At 39.3% G+C, this 24,583-nt stretch overlaps 1 protein-coding gene across 1 annotated transcript in view; it reads right to left on the reverse strand.

Moving 5' to 3' along the window:
* Positions 1-24,583, reverse strand: part of LRP5 (LDL receptor related protein 5) — a 135,235-nt gene that overhangs the window by 58,034 nt on the left and 52,618 nt on the right. Inside the window, exons 4-7 of the mRNA XM_085062713.1 lie at positions 22,125-22,321; positions 20,334-20,465; positions 6,065-6,461; positions 5,425-5,596 (exon numbers count right to left, since the gene is read on the reverse strand). Of these exons, the coding sequence (XP_084918839.1) occupies positions 5,425-5,596; positions 6,065-6,461; positions 20,334-20,465; positions 22,125-22,321 (898 nt within the window). The remainder of the gene's footprint in view (positions 1-5,424; positions 5,597-6,064; positions 6,462-20,333; positions 20,466-22,124; positions 22,322-24,583) is intronic.

Below are 24,583 nucleotides of genomic sequence, written 5' to 3' on the forward strand. Positions count from 1 at the left end.
AACATATTGAAATTCCTAATTAAGCAATAAGCAAAACCCAGACAAACTGATCTTATAATTAGAAGAGTGGAACTAGAAGGCTCTATGCTCCTAAACACGATATGGACATTGTTTGTTGGCAGGTAGAGGTTGGCTATATTTCTGTGTTCCAGAAACAGGTAGTATCACACCAGGAAATCCTGAACCACAAGTCAGTATTTAGAAACATGCATCACACCCAGAGGAGTTTAAATTCACCAAAATTCATTAGGACCTGAAATTACTCACCAATCTGACCTGCAGAACAGTACAGATCATTGTATGTTACCTCAGCAATCTGTTCCCCACTACAGGCTGGTGTGTACAAGGCTAGACAAACTGCAACATCATTTCTATGACAGCAAATTAGTCAAGAAAGATCATTCAAAATATCCACGAACAGAAAACTCTCAATTGCTTCAGCAGAGGAAGCTGAGACTCCACTAACATCCCTGGGAGTCTGAACTGAGGTGCTTACTCTTGACCCCAAACTGGATGATGAGGTTACTGGTGCAAGCAGAAGACAGCCAACAGGCAGATGGGAGAGTGGGGATTCTTAAACAAAAGAGAATAAAAACCCTCTTGCCCTGCCTGCCAGGTTTCCTTCTTCTTCCCACATCCTGTGAGGCTTTATATAATTTTGTAGAATTAGAGTTTGCTTTACTCGAAGATACAGCCCCCCTCCCTCACAGAAAGTTGGTGTTCCATCACAGCAAAGTCCCTCAGGGGAAAGCAAACATAACTGATCTGTCATCAGACTAAACAAAGTGCAAGAAATGTCAGAACCCTGTAACAACGTTTTAAGGTAGTCCTTCCTCCAAATGACTCCTCCTATCCACTCTACACTGGCTTGTGGCTCCTGGTAAAAGTCTGGTCCCCAGCTCACTAGTAGAGATTATTCCCCTCCAGAACCTTAAAAGATAGTTGGTTATACACCAGGTCTTGGGACACTGTAACAAATAGAGCTCTCATGTGGTAAAGTTTGCTGAGCAGCTCCCTTCAAGTGAAAGAAAAGAATCCCCATCCACCCACACCAGCATTCATGCCTACTGGTTCTTCAAGCTAAACACAGAGCAATACCAAGGCCTAACAGCTACTTCAAATTAATAAAAACACAGTGGTATATACTGCTCACAAACCACACAATCTCCAGCAAAAAAGCATGCCCAGTGGCCACAGACATGCACACGTCACTCCTCCAAAAACACAGCTTAATGCCAGTCAGGAGAGCAGTGCGTTGCAAACAGAAAAACTGGAAGTGGCACCAACAGAAGCATCCAAAGGAGCAGCCCAGGCTGCAGGAACAGTGCTGAACAGAGCTGTATGAACACGTGGTTTGCCAGCCCAATTCTGACATATGCCATTCAACATTAACATACTGTATGTCAACATCATGTGATGCATATCACTCCAGATATGTAGCACTTGCATATAGAAAGGATGTAATTTACAAATTTATCAGAAGTAAAAAGTATAGGATGGAGTAAAAATACAGGAGATACATATATATCTCATTCCTCTAAGGACCATAGTGTAGGCTTCAATTAATAACGTTTCTTTGTCGAAGTTTTCAAATTAATTGAATGTCACTGAGAAATTTCAAAAAAAACCCACTAAAATTAAGGCTCCTTCACTATTATAAATCAAAGTGATTTTATTAATGCACCTGCCTATTTATACTTATCAAAGATTGTACATCTGTTCTTTCAATTAAGGGGATCCTGCATTCATTACTTCTATATCCATTTAATTCCTCTGTTCTCATATATTAATATAAATATGCAGTGTGGGGATTATTTACATTAATGTAAGCATGAACTAGGTCTTCTGAAATGCACTTATATTTATCAAAAAACAATGCTTTGAGACTTTTCTAGCTAATTAGCATGTGGAAATAAATTTAAATTAGTAGCTCTCCCTGTGAGATTTGCCTGTTTCAATAAATCAGTCCAGAATATCTTCCAAGTGGTTTATTATGCTACATAGTTTTTTTAATGCTCTGGTGAAAAATGCCAATGCAAAAACACACACACACACACACAAAAAAGTATTGGTTATGAGAAAATGTCATATGCATAAACTTAACATCGCATCTTTTAGGTCAAATGACTGAAAAATAAAGTGTAATATGTTAAGTATACGCGGACCTGTTTAAAAAAGCAGCCTTAAGTTAATTATTTCTTTTCCCCAGTACAACTAAATTCTGTAAATCCTACTCCTATTTATTCAAGTTGCAAGTTGTTCCAAATATCCTTTTACATTATTTATGCAGAATGTGACCAACAACATATCAGTTATAAAGCCTGCTTCCTGAAATTCCAAAGACAATCCACATAACTGCACCTTGGATAGAAATTGCAGTGAGCTACATGATTGTCATCTGGCGCTGACCTCCACTTTAAGCTTAAAACACACTATAAACTTGCAAAGAATTACTGTATGTGACATGTTATTGTATATGTGATAGTTATGTGATTATGAATCTCACACAAAAAAAACAAACTAAGGACATTTGTCAGCAGAGGGGAAGAGGAAGAGAGGGATAAGGGGAAGCTGCTAAGGGGAAGCTGCTAGAAGGAACAGTATGCAGAATACTTATTCCGAAAATATTGTACAAGCTCAACTATAAGGCATACATAATAAAAATCACCAGAAAATTTCATAATTGCTCATTATGCACCTATACCTTAGGCACTTTACGCAAATACTGAAGAAATAATACATGGGAAAACCTGGCTTACCACAAGTTTTTTTAAAGAAGAATTAGGAAACTATACACGTGGGCCTTTGCTTCTCTCTCTGCTGGAATCCTGTAATCCCTATTAATCTGCTGTTTGTTCCTGGAAAGTAACTTTTCTCTGTCAGTAAAATGCAAAGTTCAGTTGGATTAATCCATGCCCCTTACTTGTAGCTGATGCTTTGTGGACAGACACATGATTTTGACAGACATGACTCAAAATTTGCTATTTTCTATTTGCCATACACTTTGTCAAAGTAATTAAAAAAATAAACTTAAAACCTGGGAACAATGTTACCACAGGGTGCCAAATTTGCAGCAAAAGCCCCATAGGCTCCTGTCACACAAAATTTTGACAAGCTTTGCCAAGTGGTTTCTTCAGGATGCAAACTGCTTGCAAAGTGACTGAGCCCTTTGTGTGGCAGCTGAATGCTGCAGATGGGAAGGTTAGAAAAGGGGTTTTGACAGGAAAGGGTAACTGCTGTTTTCACCCTGTGAAGTTCTCCAAGCACAAATAAAACACAGTCTCCTGGTAGAGGATGATGCTTGGTGTACCCTCAACGGCTCTGCAGAGATCATTTTCTAATTGAGGGAGAGCACACCCAAAAGTAATGTCACAGTGTGTTACCAGAACTGAGCAAAACCACCCCTGAAGCAAACCAACCAACGCAGAGGCATTTGCAGCACATTTCAAACCCAAGGTCCATGAAAAACAGGACAGATGTCTTCAGCCTACGAAATTTCCAAGCTGTACAAAGTTCAGTCACTGTTTAAGAACTTTAAATTCAAACAGGCCTTCCCAGAGAGTAAGATGACTCCTGCAGATCTAAAATACCAGACACCAGAGCAGACCACCAAGCAGAGATACACACAAACATGTAAAAGCTATATTCACTCATGGCTTTTTTCTACATGGAAAGCCATTGAAGCCATGCCATGTGATGAAAGCAATTCTCAATTACAATCTAATGGCAGTTTGGGATCCAATCTTCAGCACATACAACGCAGCACCTTCTTTGCCTTCTGCAGTAGAGTGCAGCTGCAGAGTGCAACTTTCTGAACTGTGTAGAGGCCAAACACTCGGTTGAAGACTTCCTTCTTCAGGAGCACTCAACACAAATCTGAATGTCATTTTAGAGGAAGTAAGAACTCCCTCCTTGCAGTGTAGCAAGAGAGTAAACCACCCAAAATATCATCAGCTTTTTTTTTTTCTATTGCTACCTAATGAGCTACAAAATAGAGCTTATTATCTACCCATTTATTATCTATCACATTTATGCTGGTTTTGGGTGCTAACAGAAACTAAATTTATCCAGTAACATGCTCCAAGGTAGTTTTAGGTGCCTACTGGGAAAAACGAAAAATCCCAATATCCAGCTGGGTCAACTATAGTACAAAATATAAATATGTATCCTCCACTTGCAGTCAGCTGATTTTTGTTTCTGACAAGCCCTCCATGCAACATACATATATACTCTTACAGAACACATCACTGAGACACAGTGGTTGCTACTTAAAATGGCATATTCTTGGCAACAAAACACAAGCACGGGAAAATGAGTTCATGCTGAATGACTTCAGCAGCAAGTGAAACTGGAAATGCCCCACCTCAAACACCATACAGTGAGGCTTCATACATATTAGGACCAGTAGAGTAGCACAAAAGAAAAACTCTGAATAAAAAGCCCTTACATTGGTTTCTCTGATTTTCCTAAACTTTGATGTCAAACCAAACAATATCATTGACTTGCTGCCTGACAATGAAATGAGACAGACTGAACAGACTGCTTAAGCCCATGAACATGGCACAACTCTGGCCCCAGTTATAAAATGTGGCATCTGGAATGTTCCCTGTCCTGCAGGCTGAAAGGTAAGGGGAGACAGGATCTCTCTGATAATCATCAAACTCAGTATTAGCTACACTGTAATAGCCAAACACTTAAGTTAAATTTCTGGAGCTAGCAGACAGTCTAGTTTTGTCTCTTCCTGAGTGCAAAATCTTCAGAAAGCAGTCATCCCTCAAAATTTATTTCTCTAAATTATTTATCAAAAAATGCTGCATATGCTACTGCCCCAAACAACATTAAAACTCAATCCATTTCACAGACCATGACCAAAGTAGAAATTTTCCTCCTCAAATTCAGGCGTAGACTACCTACATTGTTTTCAAAACAGTAGGCATGCTAAAAATTACTTCTTGTCCACAAATGTGGACACCACACAATCATTAACATCCTGAAACATGGCCTTCCTGGGCCTCCCCATCCACCAGCTGCTGTATATGAACCTTGCATTAAGTCTTTTGCATCCAGCAATTTTAGACAGCAGTTCCAAACACCACAGACAAGCCAAAACATCTTTTGAACAAATTTTACCTGAGTGTCCCAATTTGTTGCAAAAGCCTGAGGTAAAATCTGAGATTTCAAGCAATTAAATTACACTTGGGGCAATGTAGACATAACAAACATAACATTTCTTGCTGAAGTTTTCTGAACCACATGAATGTACTTCCTTTCTTCTCAAATATGTCTTGTTATGCTAAATATTATTTTAATATTAATGAAACAACAGACTCCTCCAAAATTGGGTAAATGTACCCAAGACAAAGCTGCACATGAGAACTGCAATTGTTTTCTACAGATGCACCCAAGTATGGGTCTATTACTCACCTCAATTTTATCTGTTTTTGCATCTCCCCAGTAAAGCTTGTTTTTTTCAAGATCCAGTGCCAAGCCATTAGGCCACCCAAGGGACGTATTCACCAGAACCCGCCTTTCTGAGCCATCCAAATAAGCACATTCTATCTTTGGACTTTCACCCCAGTCTGTCCAATACATGTAGCTGTAAAAAAAAAAAAAAGGGGAAACAGTTAATGAATGCAACACACAAGACAAGTTAGTGTTAAGATCTGTCTTGCTTTTGAAGTAATGCTTTCTGCTGCTCCAACAGCACCAAAAAAGCCAACTCAAACTGTAATCAGTGAAGAAAATATAAAGTTTGAGCAGTAAATAAATTAAACTACTGAAAATATGCAGTGGCCCAATTCTTTCATAGGTAGGATAACACCGCAGAGAAAAGAAAATTCAACCAAGCACCCAATGTATAGGTTCACTGAAGAACACTATATTTAGAAGTCACTTTTTATGCAGACAGTTATTAAAGGGACAAAGCAAGGTAAAACCAGTCATTTCCTGAATATCTGACAAACAGTACACACATCATCCTGCAATTTGCAGGTTTTCAGTTTCAGGAGACCATAAACTGGATCCAAAGACCAATCAGAGGGCTACCACTAAACACAACACTTACCCCATTACAGGATTGAGCACTATGGCTCGAGGTTCATCTAGGTTTTCTGAGATAAGGATCTTCCTCGAAGTCCCGTTCAGCCGGGTCACTTCAATGCGGTCTGTGCCAGTATCAGTCCAGTACAGGTTCCTGGCCACCCAATCCACAGCAATACCATCTGGATGGTTGATTTCTGTGGTCACCAGAGTCTGGGCTCCAGCACCATCAAGATAGGCCCGACGGATTGCCCGGACATCATCATCAGTCCAGTAGATGTAGCCTTCCACAGGGTCATAGTCTATGGCAATTGCATGTCTGATGTTGTCTATCTGCAGAATAATGTCTGTGAAATCCGGCATGTCCAAGGAAATCCTCCTCAAGTCAGTTCTTCTAGCGAGCAGCAAGACTTCCTCAGCACCTGGGGAGAAAAGCATTCATGGCATCAATTCTATTGCTACTGATACGAAGACTTCAACAGAGCACAGCAGGCTGGGAACTGCTACTGTCACTGTAACAAGAAGAGATTTCCTTAAATAAGGACATCAAACTTTCATTAAAATATAGACTTATATTTTAGATGACAACATCTTTCTCCCAGCCTTCTAAACTAATATGAACCATAGCAACCTCTATCTAGAATATTAAAAAAAAAAAAAAAATTGGTGGGGGTAGGTCCAAATATTTCATCATGTTACAGAGAATTGCTCAGCCAAGTTTCCCACTAGCTCTATCAGTGTATGAGACACTTTTCACACATGCCCTAAACAATAGATGACAAGGGCTAACAGAAGACTGGAGTATTTTGTAAACAAATTCCATTTATGATTTGCTCCAAACAGTCCAACAAGAAAACAAGTCACAATCACGGCAAGTATTCATCATTTGGCCAAACCTGATGCAAAACTAATTCTAAGGCAACAGGATTGTTATTCTTTTCTCTCCTCTGTTCTTCCTCCCCATTGCAAAGTTTCCCTGCTTACGGAAAGGGTGCCAAACAACAACTTGGAGTACGTTTCAAGGACAAATGGCATCTTCAGTGTTGTCTGACACTGAAGTGGCAGCTTCCTTTATTGGTACAAAAAGAGAACAGACTGCAAAATGTGCAGTTGCTTACTAAAGTTTCCCCACATCCACCCATGCATGCTTCAGTACAAAAAGAATAGTATGTGGGTTTTTTCCTACTTCTGTTACCAAGCTGATGCTGTGTGTTTTGAAAACTGACAAGGAATTTTTATTGTTTAGCAATACTCCTAAACTGGAAACCTGAATAAAAGTAATTTGTGGTATTTCATCCAGACTAGCAAACACCAGTAGGAGGTGGCAATTTCCAGTTCCCCCCAACAGCTCAGACTGAATGAAAATGGCTAACATGGGGACATATCTTTCAAACCCACTAAGAATAATGGAAATTCAAATCCTCATGAGAATATTCTTCTAGAAATATTTCACACCTAGACGTGCTTATGGAGTTTTGGAGAGTCAGAAGTTCAGTCTGTTGCACAACAAAACCAAATTAACATTCACATGGAGGGGCTCCAGAAAGAATGCTTCTCCCAGTCAACATCAGCCAGCAAGGTTTGACAAGAAGAGCATCACTTTGACAGGGAGACTTGGGTTGAAGGAGAGAAGCAACAACTCAGAGCTCAGAAACCCCCTGGAGAAAAGGGAGAAGTGAAAGCCCATGGATTCATGACAGCAAAGCAAGAGAGACATCTACCATTACACATCCATAATACAGATTTTCTAAATTCAAAGGTTTCAGAAAGACTGATTCTTATGCTTGAAACTTCTGCTCTTTTCTCTGGACATTGCAAAACTAGTAACCTTTCTGCTGAGGGAACAACACGCCTCAGCAATCAGTAGAAGGCACTGCTAGCAAAAGCATTCATTTTCAAAAGCTTTATGCATGTCCTGGATTTTAGCACCTTTACTAAGCAAAAACAATGGGACACAAAAAGCAATTTTTGATATTTTAAATTATCACAACACAGCAACTACAGCAGAACCAAATACCCCATGTAAGAAAGTTTTATGTCTACCTTCTATGCTTCTGAAATATTTCATTACATGAATCAAAATAAAAACTGTTAAAGTGTGAGTTAAGTAAAAATTCAGGCCTCAAAACTCAGCATGGAAAAGGAGATGCACCTGGTCATCTAATGCTCTACAAACACAGAAGGGTTTTAAATTGTACATTTAAAAAGACAGGTGAGGAAGGCAAGCTGTTGAATGTTGCTTTTTACTTGAGAGAACACCCGGAACGCATGGAGCTCTGTCTCAGGGAGGATGATGAGTGAGTCAGGAGTTTATGGTTTAGGATTAAAGAACAGACCAGCAATGGTAACACTGTTGTGGGTGTTTGTTACAGGACATCAGATCAGCGGGAGCAAGTGGACGAGATCTTTTACAGACAACTGGAAGGAGCCTCACTTTCACAGATCCTGGTTCTCATGGGGGACTTCAATCACCGCCATCTCTGCTGCAGAAACAGCACAGCTCAGCGCACACAGCGCAGGAGGCTCCTGCAGAGCACTGATGACAACTTTCTAATGCATGTGGTGGAGAAGCCAGTGAGAAAAGATGCGTTGCTGGACCTTTTTCTAACAACAAAGAACTGGCTGGGGATGTGAATGCTAGGGACAGCCTTGGCTGCAGGGACCATGACATGGTGCAGCAAAGGATCCTGCAATGGAGAAGCAGAGTCCTGAGTAAGGTCCTGAAGAGATAACTGATCTCTCCAGGGATCTTCCTGAAAGAACCTCATGGGAACATGCCCTAGAGGGAAGAGGCATCCAAGAGAGGTGGTTAATACTCAAGCAACAGCACGGCAGCTGTTCAGACACCAACAGCACTCAAGTTTATATCCACCTTAACCTCTGAATTTCTACTATATTAATGTGTCTGCAATCACAACCTTAATATTGAAATACAGGTAGTGTGAAGCAGAGGACCATCAAATATATGCCTAGAACTGATAACACAGCAATTACCAATATTACATGTATTTCTAGGACAACCAACATAACAAGCCTCATTGCATGGGAACAAACAGATAAGAATCAAATGCTTATGTTTTGCCTCTTCACACAAGGGATTGCAGGTTCACCTTGGTTCACTGTCAACAAGGTCAGAGGGAGGCAGGAACTGTCAGTCTAAGGCCCAGATTATGTCTAGAAATGCTGACTAGACAACAGGCTGAAAGACACTATTAACACCCCCCAAAATTCACAAGAAATACCAAAACAGCCTTCACCTCCACATAACAGCAATAATGAAACTCAGATTTATCTCGTCTAGCTCTGTGATAGGTTCACCTCTGCATAAGACCACACATTCACTGCATGCAAAGTATCATCCTGACCAGGAACAGGACAGTCCAGACACCTTGAATCAACTACATGACTAGATTCATCTCTCAAACTGAGGGAATCAATCTGTTTCTGACACATTCAGCTGCTCTGACTTTTCTGTCCCGTGGACATACACAGCTAAAAATAAACAGGAAGAAGAAAATTTCTCTCTGCTGATCTAGCAAACAAAAAGAAAATCTTCAGTTGACAATTGGGACGTTTAATGGTAGCTGAATGGGATGCCTTTTGGTAATTTCTTTTTTTTTTTTTTTAACTTACCTCTAACAGAGGCTTACAGGAACAAGAAATAATAAGGGGAATGAGCTACCTGGCCAGTTCTGTAGAGATGCCTAAAATTAAGTGAAACATTACACAAAAAGACTTTTGGCAGGCATGCATCTACATCCTTGAACATTATAAAACATGTGAACAGTGAAAATGTTACCACAGCATGTATCACTATGTCACACCCCACACTTGGAAGCCGGTAAAAGATCATTACCATAGGTAATTTTTGATTAGTGCAAAAAATCTTGTGTTTTATTACGATGCAGTTTAAAATTACAGTTGGTTGTAACTGTATTTGACTCCATTAACAAATTTCTGCTAGAGAGAAAGAGTTGGCAGCAGGCTCTGAGCACATCACCAAGAGATGAGAACTTGACACTGGTTCTCTAAAAACCTGGACAAACACGCTTGTCTGGCTCATTAGTTTTATCTCTATCATGGAGGTATTTTGATTATTAATGTTGGTAGGAATGTTTTCAAGGCTACAGAAGTGTTGTGCTGTGACTTGCCTAGTGTTATCCTAGATACCCTAGAACCTGCCTAACACATTACAGCCAGATATTTACCTAGTGTGAAAGTGCTATACATATATTTAATTAACTTCATCTTCATAAACCTCTCTCCCTGCAGTCACTTTTCTAACCACATGATGAAGAGATTCCCAACAGAATCACTAACTGTTACAACATGGTCATTTATAACACCACACAATGAATAAAAAGCATTTTTGGGACGAGTGGAAAATGCAAGCTATTCCAACATCACAACTGCAGCAACCAAACACCTCAGCAGAAGTTTATGAAAAGTTTTCTATGCAAACCATAAATAGAAAACCAGGAGGAATTAGGTCAATCTAATGTTTCCATTTAGAAAGTATTTTAAAATACCCAATTTTAAATAGTTTTCTTTTTTTTTTTTCAACTGGCTTAAATTTTGAATTGCTTTTTTCTCTACTCAGTACAAGCCTTCTGCAGACCTTCAACAGAAATTCTCAGTAGATCTAATAACCATAAGAGCTGATGAGCTGTTCTGGTTAACCTACAATCATAGAAAAGTTTGGTTTGGACAGGACATTGAAGATCATCCAACTCCAACCCCTCTGCCACCAGCAGGGATGCCACCCACTAGATCAGGTTGCTCAGGGTCCCATCCAACCTGGCCATGAACTCTTCCTGGGATGGGGCATCAGAACAATACCTGAGTTTGCAAAAAAACCCAAGTAAGAAAACTATATGCTCTACTTACTCTATTTGCAATTAATAAATCCTAGAGAAAAGGGTTAGGAAATTTTTTTTTTCACTTACACAAGAGGCTTTCCTGCCATACCCAAAAATCAGTATGTTTAATATCTATCCTAGGATATCATGCTTGCTTTGATTTGGTTGCTTTGTGCTTCTGTTATTAAAAATTCATGCTTCACTGCTGGAAATGGCAACTGTATTCTATTTGTAAAATTAACTGCAATCAGAGCTGACAGCAGCAAAACAGGCCATCTCACCAGCTTGACAAGAGCTTTTTTTATTCTTCCCTTGGCCCACTTCACATTTGACAAGTAACAAGACATCTGTAACACAGTAACAAACGCTCCAATTTATTCACCCAACCTAAACATGTGGACTGCAGTGGCTGCCTCTGTTAATCTTTGCCAGAAAAGGCCATGCTATTGCTTTCCCATTTGTCTGTCTGCTAATTAGGCTAGAACAATGACCTATTGTAGGACTAATCCTGCAGTTTTATGTATATGCATGAGCATGCACCTGCATGTACAGACTCAGCCTCACTACAAACAACTCTGGAAATCTCTATATTTGTGGGCAGAAAATCAGATACACTGTAAAAACAGGAAAGATTTTAGCTCTGCTCCAAAGAAAAAAAAAATGGTAAGTGCTTTTTGAAAAGAGTGTGTTGGAAGTGCTTTGACTGCAGGCAACTCCTTCACAAGATGTTTGAGCACAGCTACCTCAGCACTCTGGATAAACTAAAAAGATTGGTCAAAAAACCCAGGGATTTTGTTGCTTGTTGTCATACAGTGAATTACCTGGCAAAGTTTCAGTGTATGGCAAAAGAGGGGCCAGAGTATGGGTCTGGGAGAAAGCATGAAGCCTATGAAAATTGGTAACACTGCCATGCTGATTAATAAGCTTTCCAATATTCAAAACAACTACATCTTGCACAAGGGTTTAGCATTAGTTGCTCTTCACCCCAAAAGAAAAATGATGCAATGAAACTGAGATTTAAATCAACAAAACTCTGTAAAACCCCCATCTTGTTTCTCAGCCTCCCCAGAAAACAGTAATATTTAAGGAGTTAAAACAAACTTCAGCAATACCTAGAAATAAATGGCAACTCTTTTTACACGTTCTCCTTGGTTACCTTACTAGAGCCAGTTGCAACATGAACAGCACTATGCATTCCAGTTAAGGCCCTTATTTATCTTTCAGTCTGAGAGAAAGACAGCACTTCTTCTCCTTACTGTGTGACAGTGCAAGGCTGTGACAGGCTGGCCATGTACTCTCCAACCTGACACTGCACAGGCAGTTTAAAACCAAGGACTGCATGCAGTGGGAGTGTGCAACCAGCAAAATAGAAACAGGAAAGGTTTCTTTGAAAGAATGTTTTGAGTGGCCACATTCAGACAGGACTTGATTTAATTGAAAGGTAAGCAGGCATAAGGAAAACTAACACTTGTGACAAAGAAAGGAAATACCAGAGCACTTACGTAACTCATAAATTACATCATATCTGTCTGCATGTTACAGTGAAAAGCCATTGTCTACTGTTTCTTCCATTATCACAGTAGCAAACTTCTAACTTTGCCTGAACCAGAAAAAACACCTACAAATCAAAGTTTTGACACATTCACACAGCCACCAAAATGAAATCTCACAAATGGAATATTAGTTAAACCACACAGCTGATAAGATCATCAGCACAAAGCAGCTGACTGGGACAAAAGTAATGTTTCTTCCAGAAGAAGCTGTTGCAACACAGAAATCACAGTTACCCTGTTCTAGCTGAGGACAGAGCTCCTGTGAGACACATTCAGTTTGTACATGCCCAGAACCACACTAGTGAGCACACAGCTCTGTGAAGTTACTACTGACAGAGCAGATAACTCTGAGGAAGACTTACTCAAAACAGCATTAATATAACAGTCATTACTGCAGTGGTATTAACTAGAATCAGAGGTCAGCACAGCCATCTGACTACTGCTGTACCAAGCAAAGAAGCTGCCCTTATGTACAGGTTTCATCCAAAGACCTCAAAGCACTTCAACAACTAAGTCTTAGCCTGCCCTGGGGTCTGCCTATACTCTGTGTGCTTTAAAGAAAGAGGAGAGAATGTTGAAAATGTTAAGTAATAAATCTGACTGCTACCTTATGGATATCATACTCCCAGCTTCTACTCTTCATTAACAAAAAGGAAAAAAATTCCCTTTGCACAGAATTCTTAATAACAGTTCATTGCAAGCCATAGGAAAAAGGATGGGCCAAGAAAAAGTCTGTCAGAAATCCCTACTGCTGGAAAAAGGGTATGCTTTGGATTGTGGTGTTTCCTTGTAAAGCACGGTTTTAAAGTTTACATGTACCTACTCTCTGCTGGAGATAAACAATTCCACTGGCTCACAGCAAGGAATCACTGACTTTAGGTAAGTTCTGACTTTAGAACTGACATCCACTTTACCACCTCATTTCTGTTAAGCAGAGTTTTGGCAGTAACACCTCAAATGCATAGAGACAATAATGAAAAATTCATTACAACTCAACAAGATACATAATTCATATACTAAAAAAAAAAAAAAAAAGAACAGAAATACAGTGGGTTTTCTACAATCCCAATTCTGTTGACTTCTAATTGCAGATGTTTCCCATTCAGCAAAGGACCTTGAACATATAAAGTTTCTCTGCACTGCTGTCATCCTTTACACAAACAGAAACAAACAGTTTACACCCCGCGAGCCCTCTCTGAGGCTGAAAACTGTATAATGCTTTGAAACTTAAGCATTATTTATTATGTGCCAAGTCTGATGGAGCCCCAGAAAATTCCATTCTGCGCTGACACAATCAAGAAAAAAACAAAGCAGCAAAATGAAACAAACAAACAAAAAATATACAAACAGCTGCAAATTACGGTATGCAAATCTAGAGAGAGTCTCAGTCTCACTGCTGCTACATTGATGCAGCAAAACAGAGCTCATCCACCCAATGTTTGAAGAGGCAGTCAAGCTACAGCAGCTTAGGTAGTTATCACTGGGTCTTGGTGACTTTGCCTACGTGTGTACCCAGCACAGAGTGAATGCAAGATAACAAAATTTACACATAAACCTTTCACTGCAGACCCAGGGTGTGGTTCTTTTGCAGCATAAAACCAGATTCAATCCAGAGACTCCACAGTGCTGAAAAGGCAGAGCATCGCTCTTTTATATGCACACACACAAAAAAACCCCCAAGAAACAAAAACAAACAAAAAAAAAAACCCTAACCACAAAAATAAGCTCTAACTAGACAGTGTTTCAGAGCCCTAGAAAGTAGTCATCAATTTATCTGAAACATGCACCAACAAAGCTTGAAAAGAAAGTTTCATTTACTACAGCCCAGGAAAACCACTGAACTAGAAGATGATGTGGCAGACCTTCAAGAATGCTCCTGACTCCCTCCAGGTTTGTTCTATATGGCATGTTTCTAATGGGTTTTATCCAAAAAAATTATAAATAAGGCCATTTCCATATGAGGCTATTTGATTTTGTTGCTACACAAAGTACTCCCCATTTAGAAGCATAAAAGTTGCTATGAATGGAAAGTAATATAATCTTTCCATATAAATCAAATAAAATCATCAACATAACACACTAAATAACATAAGGGGCAAACAGAATCAAAACAAACAAGATCTATACATGAATGAAAGTGAAAAAAACCACCCATGAAATTTTCGTGAAATGGAGTAGAACAAGAAGAGGTAGCCTCTAGATTTCCCAGACTCTCAGGTACCCATTACTGGGTGATTTTTACTTACAAACTTGCAGTTTCAACAATTCCTGGACAAGCAAAGGAAGTACAATACACCTTTAGAAGTGCCATAGGGAGAGAGGGAGCAAAGAAGAAGCCCTCCAGCTTTTATAACACCTTCTCAAAAAGGCTGTTCTCCAATTAGCAGCTGATTTACTTAATCAGAAAGTCTGGATTAGTCCACACTGTTCCTCTTTATTTATCAGGAAGACATACTAGCAAAGAGACCCTCTCTGGTGGTTAAATGGCATGAGGAAAGTACTTCACAACGAAATGTATTTGTCTGCCTACCTGTCTTGCTTGGAGGCTTAGTTGCTGTAATAAGCTCATGACTGCTCACCAAGGAACCACAGTCAAAACTTTTAAAACTTATGATGTGCACCAAGAAATACACAGGAGATCAGAATAAAGTGCCTTAGCATTTCTTCCTTCAATACTCTTCTATCTCCTGCACATAAAAAACCCACTATATGCCCTGCAGTATTAGCCAGCAGATTCCAAAAACACTGTTTTCTATTTTGCAATGTGCAGAGTGGCAAGGAGAAATAAGACACTGGGAATAACAGCCAACCCCGATCAACTGCCTCAACAACAGGATCAAGGATAGATAAGGGAAGTTGACTCTTCAAACACCTGAAGCAAGCACTTTTTTCTCCAGTTACGAAAACATGGGGGCTTTTTTCTGGTTTTCATTTGGGAAAACAGAATTTCCTGATTTATTTGAGAAACTGCAGCTGTCACATCATCCTGGCAGAAACCCTACAACTTCTATCACCACACAAGACTAAGACAAACTCACATTTATGTTTTTATAGCCCTTCCTGGAGACAGTTTTGCTCGGTCTACTTAGAATCATAGAATGTCTCAAGTTGGAAAGGACTATCAAGTCCAACTCCCTGTTCTTTGCAGGACCACCTGAAACTAAACCTTGTGACCAAGAACATTGTCCAGAGACCCCCTGACTTAGACCTATACTGAGCCAATGCCTAGTGCATTAAAGGAACATACTTTAGTTGGCACTGCCCTTACTCCCAGGCATCACTCCTTTGTGCAAGCTTCCAAATATCAAAATCTTTTCTCCAGAATTATGGAAAACATTTGTTATCTACTCTTTGCATGACATACAAATACACCTATACCTCAACCACCCTTATGCCTTCTTACCAAGAGGCCTCTCACATTGCTTTCAAATACAAGGGAACAGAATCATGACCTTTCCCAACACAAATGGAAAGACAATAAATCAGAGTAAAATCAAATCTCCAAGAGATTCCAATGTCACAGAAAGGCTTGGCCTGTTTTGGTTTGTGTTTTTATGTGGGAGCAAATAAAAAGGATTCCTCTTGCTAGAGTCTTAAATTCGGTTAGAGAAGAATTTAGATATGTAAAATGAATTGAGAATTAACGATACCCAGGCCATGTGAAATTGCTGCAATGAATTTGCGTAATGAGTAAAGTAAAACTGTGTAGCATTTACTGAAATATTTTATCTATATACTGCAGCAAGCATTACACATTTAATGAGAAGCAAAACAAAATCCTGAAAAATATTTTTTTAAAGCTAGGGATAGACACCTTCCAGAAGCTGCATGGATCTGGACTAGTTCTGACATTGTGTAGCTCTTGAGTGTCCTTGCTGAAGTTAAAAAAATAGAATAAAAAAGGACATTAGTTGAAGTCCCGGTTTATCCTACTTATAACATCATCCTAGCCATAGAGCCAAGCTAGTAAAGACTTGGGAGAGTGGAAATATTTTGCAGGTATCAGCCCTGGATAATAGGTTTTAAAATGCTATCAAATTAATTTAAGTTCATATAAAATTGACTAACTTGATACTATTATATCAGAAAATTATGTGCAATGAGAGCAAGAATGCTCAGAAACACAACACTGACAGGCAGAGGGAATTTAGCAAGTCAGAGTGACCACTTACAGGAAATATATCCGCTTAGAAAAAAGATGTGACTTTTGACATTCCTTTAGAAGGCCTGCAGTGATAGCTGTATGCCAGCAGCACTGAATACAGCAGACAGAAATTACATATTTTCCAGAAACATAAGAGAAACATGCTGCTGAATGTTGTTTACAGGAACCAGCTCAGTCTTGGAAGCATGCAGACATATAACTGCTGTACATGAGACTGGGACCAGGGTCTAATCAGTTAGCTGGCAAGATACACAAAAAACATCTAGACTTGCCTGAATGTGATTAAACTGAACCACATGGTCAAGCCACAGAGGAAGGAAAAAGCAGGGGGAGTCGTCCAACATTTTGAGACTGCAGCTTCACCCAGTAGGGCAAAACAAGCCTGCTCCATGAAAGTAGAAGAGGGTGCAAAGATCTGGCTCCGTTTTATCTGGAAACATTCACATCAAGTGGTACAAATTATACCAAAGGTGCACCAGAGCTGGAGTAAGAAACAGATAAATTCATGTCATTCACTGTGCAATGTAGAAAGCAAGAATGAGAAGCATGAGGAAGGCGAATCTGCTCAAAAGAGGTGACAGGTAGGTATCACCTGAAGACTGCCACACAAGGTAAAAATGGAGCTAATTATTCACTGCTGGAGACCAGACAGTAGCCATTAATACATTTGTCTTTGTGACAACACTTCAAACTGCTACTGGCCCAACAACAGAACTCACTAAATCCTAAGAAGGGAATCCCAGGACAGGAGAAGGAACAGCTTCTTGAAAGGATACATCACACACAAACAGAACACTAATAAATCAAAATAATTCTGTTCATAAAGAAAAGAAATGTGATCCTTAAACAATGAAAGAAAGAGAAACGTCAGGATAGTCCTAAGTCAGCAAGATTACTGAAAGAAGCTCCCCAAGCTTGTGAAATTTCCACCCTTTTGCTCTGCTTTCAACTGGCCTATTTGCTGGTAGAATTACACATCCCTTCTAAATGACTACAACCAAAGTTTGGTTCCTTTCTCAATTCATCATGCAGCTGCTCAAGTCAGCTTAGGAAAGGCTTTCAAACAAGCAAACAAAAAAAGCAAATTAGAAACAAACAAACCAAACAAAGAAAAAAATCAAACAAAACACAAATCAAGAAAACTATCTGGTCTAAGAACTGAAGATCCATTTGGAGAGGTGTCATTTCACAAGTCAATTATTCTTGCAAGTTATGAGGTATTAGGAGTTACTACTGAGTAGGCCACTCTCCACAGGCACAACCAGAGTCATCAGGCTCTGATGGGCTTTACAAACTGTGACTTCATTACCTTCTAAGCCAGCAAGATTGGGTTCAGATACCTATCTAAAATCATGTATTTGACACATGCAACAAGACAGTAGTGGTCCAACACAACCTCTCAAGTAATTTCTAAGACCAGAACTTGCATGTTCACTTTGCTAAGAGTACATGGTCAGGAGCAGCCAATTTACTTTCCAAACTTTGTTTGGTATGGGAACTTCAAGGAAATCCAAGCCATTTTACAGCCAACAGAGAAAAACAGACTTTGCCTCACGAGTCTGCAACACAATACATTTACCTGCACAAAACAAGTACACATTCCCAGCAAAAACCATACTTGATGCCAGTTGCAATCTGCCTATTTGATATCCATAACTAGTGATAGATATTTATGGTAAAGGTATTTTTTTTTCCAGAGCAACTGTTTAGAACCAGAGAGAAGGCAAGTATGAATCAATATCAAAATCTAAAACTACAGGAAAATGAACTATTATTTTAACACAGGTAGAATACTTACGGCTTCAGCATATCAACAGTTAGTTTGGTTGAAATACAAAAATCCAGAGTTTCAGTTTCATTACATACAGACATAACTCAGCAATGCAAATACTGGCATAGCCTGTCCTTGAACTCATGATTTTTTGTTTATTGACTAGGACCTCTGCCATTCCTAAAGAGCTACAGAGTGCTCTCACCTGCACCAATGTATGCATTCTTCAATATTCAATACCTGTAACAACTAAGAGCCCCCCAAATCTTCTCTGCACAAGAGTTCTTTCCAACAGCTCTATACAGTAACATTATAGTTATATTTGCACCAGTAAACTCACCATGAGGACAGAGATTTTGAGAACAGAATGCATTTTCCTTCTGCAGACAAACCCTCGGTAGCTTCTGTGTAATTCACTTAAAAACCTGAAGTCAAAGAAGCTCACATGCCCAAATGACTCTGTACTTTTGCACCTCTGCCCCAAGCCAACAGGGAACAAAATGAAGAGGTGGCCAACACCCCTGGATCTGTAGCTCCTGCTACAACTTTACTACAAAGGGCTCCTCTGGAGAACAAGAAGTCAATTCCTTGCAACCAAGGAGTTAATTAGTAAGATGGGAAATAGAAGCACAAGCATGTTGGCATAAGGCAGACAGGTCAACAAAAGATGTGGAGCTAGGGAAAGAAATAATCCATAAAACTGAACCAAAAAGCCACATTCTTATGCAAAACCAGATTTCCTGTTCTCATCCCACTTTTTTGCCCTCCTTTGACAGAACACCCTTGGCAGATTGTCTGGCCTGACAATGGAAAGGTGAAAGCACAGTATAAGCAGTCACTCCTGCTTGTGCTATCTGCCAGAATGCCAAAAGCAGGCTGACCTTCTTTCCTGTTGCCAGAAATATGAGGTCAATGTGGATGTCTAAAAAGGTTGTCCTGAGCATTCAGCAAGGTTTTTTTTAAAAGCCATGAAAGGGAAACTTAGCAAAGCTGGAAGCAGGAAAGAGAAAGGTCTCTCAGCAGCTGCAAAACTACCTTATAAGCCTTTCAATTACAGCAGGATGAGCTAATAAAGCCAGCCCTTAAACCCTGGAGGTCCAGTGTTTAAACTGTGCTTCTAGTTCACAAATGAAAGGCATCTATTATGCTTGTTCTAGTACTCAGAGGAATCAAGCCACATCAGAAAATGATTATAATATTTGACTAGACTTGAAAACACACTGGAGACAGGCAAAAGAGTTGGCAGAACACTCTCCAAAATCTTGCCTCCTGGTGTTCTACCACCATATCATATCATATCAGTGTTACTCGCATTCTAAGATGCATTTTTAAAAGAGGCTTCCAAATCCATGAAAAAAACAAGCTCTCAAAGTATACCACTAGACTCACTCAACCTCTGGAAAACATGCATCTAGTTACACTTTCCAGTTAAAGCATACACTCTAGCTATTATCCTCTAAGCCGCTTTCTATTGGAAATATACAACCCTCTGCTGCTTCTCAGGGACATGGACCAGTCACCTAAAACAGTATTTTCTCTAGCTCAATTATCTCAACAACTCAGCCACCACCACTTTACCACTGATCTCTGCTGGACAATGAATGGGAGAGAGCAGAAGTTTGTCCACTATCAAAAATGGGATGATGGGCTATATTAACTTACTTTTAATAAAATCCTTCAGCAATGGGTTCCACACACTACTTCATTCCTACAGAGAACTGGCAACATTAAATACCACCAAAATTCTCTGATTTCTACCACAAGTGATTACCTTAGTTCACAAAAATCACCATCTTTGGTAGCTTGGTGGGAGGTTTGGATGCAAAATGACATTTCAGTCTCATATTAGTCTGCTCCTCTCAACCCACTTCTTCAAGGATCAGCTTTGAAGCAGCAAACCCAAACCATGCCAACACTGTGACTGTAGCAAAAAGCCAAGTTCCTACCTGCTTTGCATGTCCTGCCATCATCTTCCAGCTGCACACCAGTGGGACAGGCACAGCTATAGAATGGGTCCCTTGGAGACAGCAGGCACAGATGGGAGCAACCACCGTTGTTTTCTTCACATGGAGTATGAACTTCAAAAAAAAAAACAGATTTATTCTAACTTTTCTAGAAGCCCTAAAGTCCTCTTTTCTCCATGAGGAAGAAATTACAGGTCCCAAATGACTGGCATAAGCTTTAGTGCTAAAAGACAGAGGAATCATAATATAAAATGCTTGATTTCCCCCCTCCCCAGCAAGTTAACTCTAAGGGCACCTAAATTGAGATGTATGCAACTGATGGGACGATCAGTTTTATGGAAAAAAAACAACCATAACAATATGTACAATTCCTACATTACAGTAGCGTTGCATGTACAGGACAGGGACAGACATAAGATAACTGAACACTTCTCTCTCCTTTGGATGGGGAAAAAAATGACAGCAAGTAATGAAACCATATGAAAAAGTATTTATGGATACTACACTTATAAAAAAATATTTACAACTTGTGCAAGATCTCTGCAAAACTACAGTTTGAATAATCATCTGAACTACTTTAATATAAAAGCACAAAATGTCTGGCTAATTTGACTTTTGTTAGTTCCACTGACACTCACAGAGCAAAAAAATGGTGAGGAAGGAATCTAAACCTCATCTTAATGAAGTCAATGGCGTCTGAGCTATTTTCAGCATATGCTCTTTCCCTATGTGCTGTATTTTCTTTGTGACTGACTAAGAAATGCTATGACCCAAGGCTGGGACATTCCTGGAGCTAAAAGCAACGACAAGAATTCAGCACAGACAAACTCTTATCTGGAGCTGTGAGACAGACCAGGGTGCTGTGCATACCCCACAACTTCAATGAAAACTTGCACATGTTCCATCCCTAAGATGATCTCCAAACTCCCTTTGCTTACTGTCAGGCCTGTTTACTCACATCCTATAAACTCCATTGGAATAACAAATGTTATCTTTAGGGAAGCAGATTTAGAAGTTGACATAAATAAAGAAGCTAGTCCAAATGGCAAGAGTATTTCTGCTAGACAAGAGTTGATTTTCCCCAGACCTACGCAATTATATACATTTCTACAACATTGCTTTCAAGTCCCATTCTCACAATTCTTAAAAAACCCCAAACCTAGACCAACCGCCACATGGAATCACATGCACATACAAAATATATGCAGCTCTACTCGATTCTCAATACTCTGCATGTGTCTTCCTTTGAAGTAGCACCATGGAATATAAAGAAAAATAGAGGCACATGTGTGTTCATATAAATGCTCAAAACTAAATCCCTTCCAGACTAAGACATTCACAAACAATTTGCCACGTGTTGAAGATAACCATGATCATGCAGTCTGGACTACAAAAATTGCACCTGTAAGTACAACATGAACATTATACGTATTTTGTGGCAATTCTACTAATTAAAAAAAGTCATTATAAGCATTTCTTTCAGCTGTCTTTAAAGTAATGGCATTAAAAAGATGCTAGTTGCTACCATTCTTGTTCAAATATTTCACACCAAAAGAAGTCACTGAATACTGCACTGGATTTTGGACTGGGACAGTGCGTGAGCTCACACCAGTTCAGATCAGAATATTCACAGGAAGGTACAGGATTCAAGTACTTCTACCTTTAGCAACCAGTCCCCTGACAAATGTGCAAAGCCTTAAAACTCCACACTAAGCGTTTTCCTGACAGATACGTAACAGTCATGCAGCGAGTGCGAGGGAAAGCAGAACATACAGTAGGGCTGCCGGTCCGGACTCAGGACCTGGATGTCCATGGGCGAGTACAGGGCAGACAGGATCTCTCTCCGTTTCTCTCCTGTCCTTTTGTTACAGGCGTGGATGGAGCGCGTTTGCCAGTCCGTCCAGTACAGAGTGTCCCCAGACAGTGTCAGAGCAAAGGGGTGAGTGAGGCTACCTTCAACGACTTTTTGCCTAGGTGGGAGACAGAGTAAGGATTAAAAATGGATTGCTTCCACTTGTTACCACCCATTAAAAAACTGGCTTTGTAAAAACTCATATAGCAACTGTCTTTTAACAAATTTACTGGACCAAGAGATTCACCTGGCAATGAGTTACAGTCAGACTGAAAAATGGAAAATAAGGTTTTACCCCTTCACAGCAATAATGACACAAATATATTGGTTTTCAGAGCATCAAAGTATCTGATTCAGGCTCTACATTGACCTCTGAAGTTCCTTAACTTCAGGAGCTGTGCAAATACCCAAACACAAGTGACTTTTCAAGGAAACTTAGGTCCAAAGAGTGCTCCTCTGATTAAAGTATTGTATGACATTTTTGCCCAGAACTTCAGCTGCACTCAGTCTTTTCTTCTACCAGAAAAAGGAAGAAATGACCTACGAGTCTCATTAAATGACCCCTCTCAACTTCTGCAGCAGAAACAAGTATTTTTCAGATTAGTTCTTAATGTACAGCAGAGGTCGGACACGTTTTCTAAAACTAGGTACTTATAATTAATACAAATCAGAAACATTTCAGATGCTGCTTTCAATTACATTCAGTCACTCTTCCAAGAATTAGCTGAACTGAAAGGCACAAAACACATGACATTTCTAACATGTTTTCACAAGATCCCAACATTTATACCTGTTGCAATGAATGTATGTAATTTTGATTCAGTAGTTTTGAAGATATTTATTAAGTCAGAGAAAAGATACTTGACAATTCCTCAGTCAAAACACTAAGTATTCAGTTTTCACAAAATGCATGCATTTTATCTATACACAAAGGTATGCACACAGCTTTCAAACCAGTGTTATGACACAGCAAACCATTATTCAAAATTTTTCATCATACAACTGAGAAAGCTGAAGACACAGTGTCATCCTGAAGGAAAATGAGGAACTCCATTTTCTTATACCTGTATTTAGATCTGCATTCATTTTTTTTCCCACTGAAGATATTAAAGGAAAAACAGAAACCAGCTAACATTTGGTAGGGAAAGGATTATCTTCCATTTTGAGCAGCTTAGGTCCTTATTTGCATTTTCAGGGAAGGGAGGAGCAATAAAATAGTACTCCCAAAATTCTTGATATATATTCAGACATGGACAAGTTTAAAACAAGTACTGGCATATACACGTACAAAGCCGTTAATGTGGAAAAGAGAAAACAAAATTAGTAATAATCCTTCTCTTCAAGAGATAAAATTGAAACTGCTCTAAAAATTCTGTCTAATTACAACCACTTCTATTACCAAAAACCACAACAGAATAAATACAAATACTAATTTCACTTTCTCTTTCCACGCTCATCATTGCTCTTTCCTCTTAACTAATAACAGCAGTAGCTGTATCCTAATATCACAACAGCTGTTTTCCACCATGTATTGCCCCTATTTCCATCATTCTTAGATATCAAGTCTCCCTTTCTCCTGTAATTACATCCCTTGAAATAGTTCCAGCCAATGTGGTTGCAAATTGAAGCTTGCTAAGAGACAGCTCCAGTAACATTAATCCACCACACAGAATGCAAATTTCCTTTTTATTTTAATTCTGAGGTAATTGTGAATGGACTCAAGGATGGGAGAGGGGGAAGCATGTGAAACATCACAGATTTCTTTATTGTCATGTATGAGTGAAACTTGTTTGCTCCACGTCTAAGGAACAGGAACAACTTCTCAAGTCACCATCTAGTCTGAACCCTTACTCAAGCCCACCTTGACACCAGAATCTAAGAGACCCAACTTCACAGACTTCTGTTTCAACATTCATCAGTGATGAATGGAAAAGGGAATAAACAAATTTTTTTATTTAAAATGTGTCATGATTAAGATCAATCTTCACAGCATTTTATTAATATGTGTAACACTTTGGGAATTATTATATTGGACAATACCCAAAAGTTCATGTGGAGTTAGACACTAGGAACTTCGAGAATGCACCCTGTACAGGCATATTCTGACCTCAAACATGCATTTACATGCTCTAGCAGCTGAGTAAAATATGTAAGTGTGAGCCAGTTTTTTTAATGCAAAAACCACTATTTTTTCCTAAAATACTATTTGATTTATGGTTTAACAGAAATCCACTTGGGGGGTGGGGCATTGATCTATCACAAAGTAATTTGGACAGATTGCTGGAATTAGTGTATTCAAAGGCTTGCTCCCTTTCAGATGACCTTTCTCTGCCTTAAAATGAGCAGAATAAATTTTACTTGCCAATTACAACTTCAAGGT

This window comes from Lichenostomus cassidix, chromosome 5 (genome assembly GCF_008360975.1).
Source record: "Lichenostomus cassidix isolate B80296 chromosome 5, HeHo_3.0, whole genome shotgun sequence".
Taxonomy (NCBI): domain Eukaryota; kingdom Metazoa; phylum Chordata; class Aves; order Passeriformes; family Meliphagidae; genus Lichenostomus; species Lichenostomus cassidix.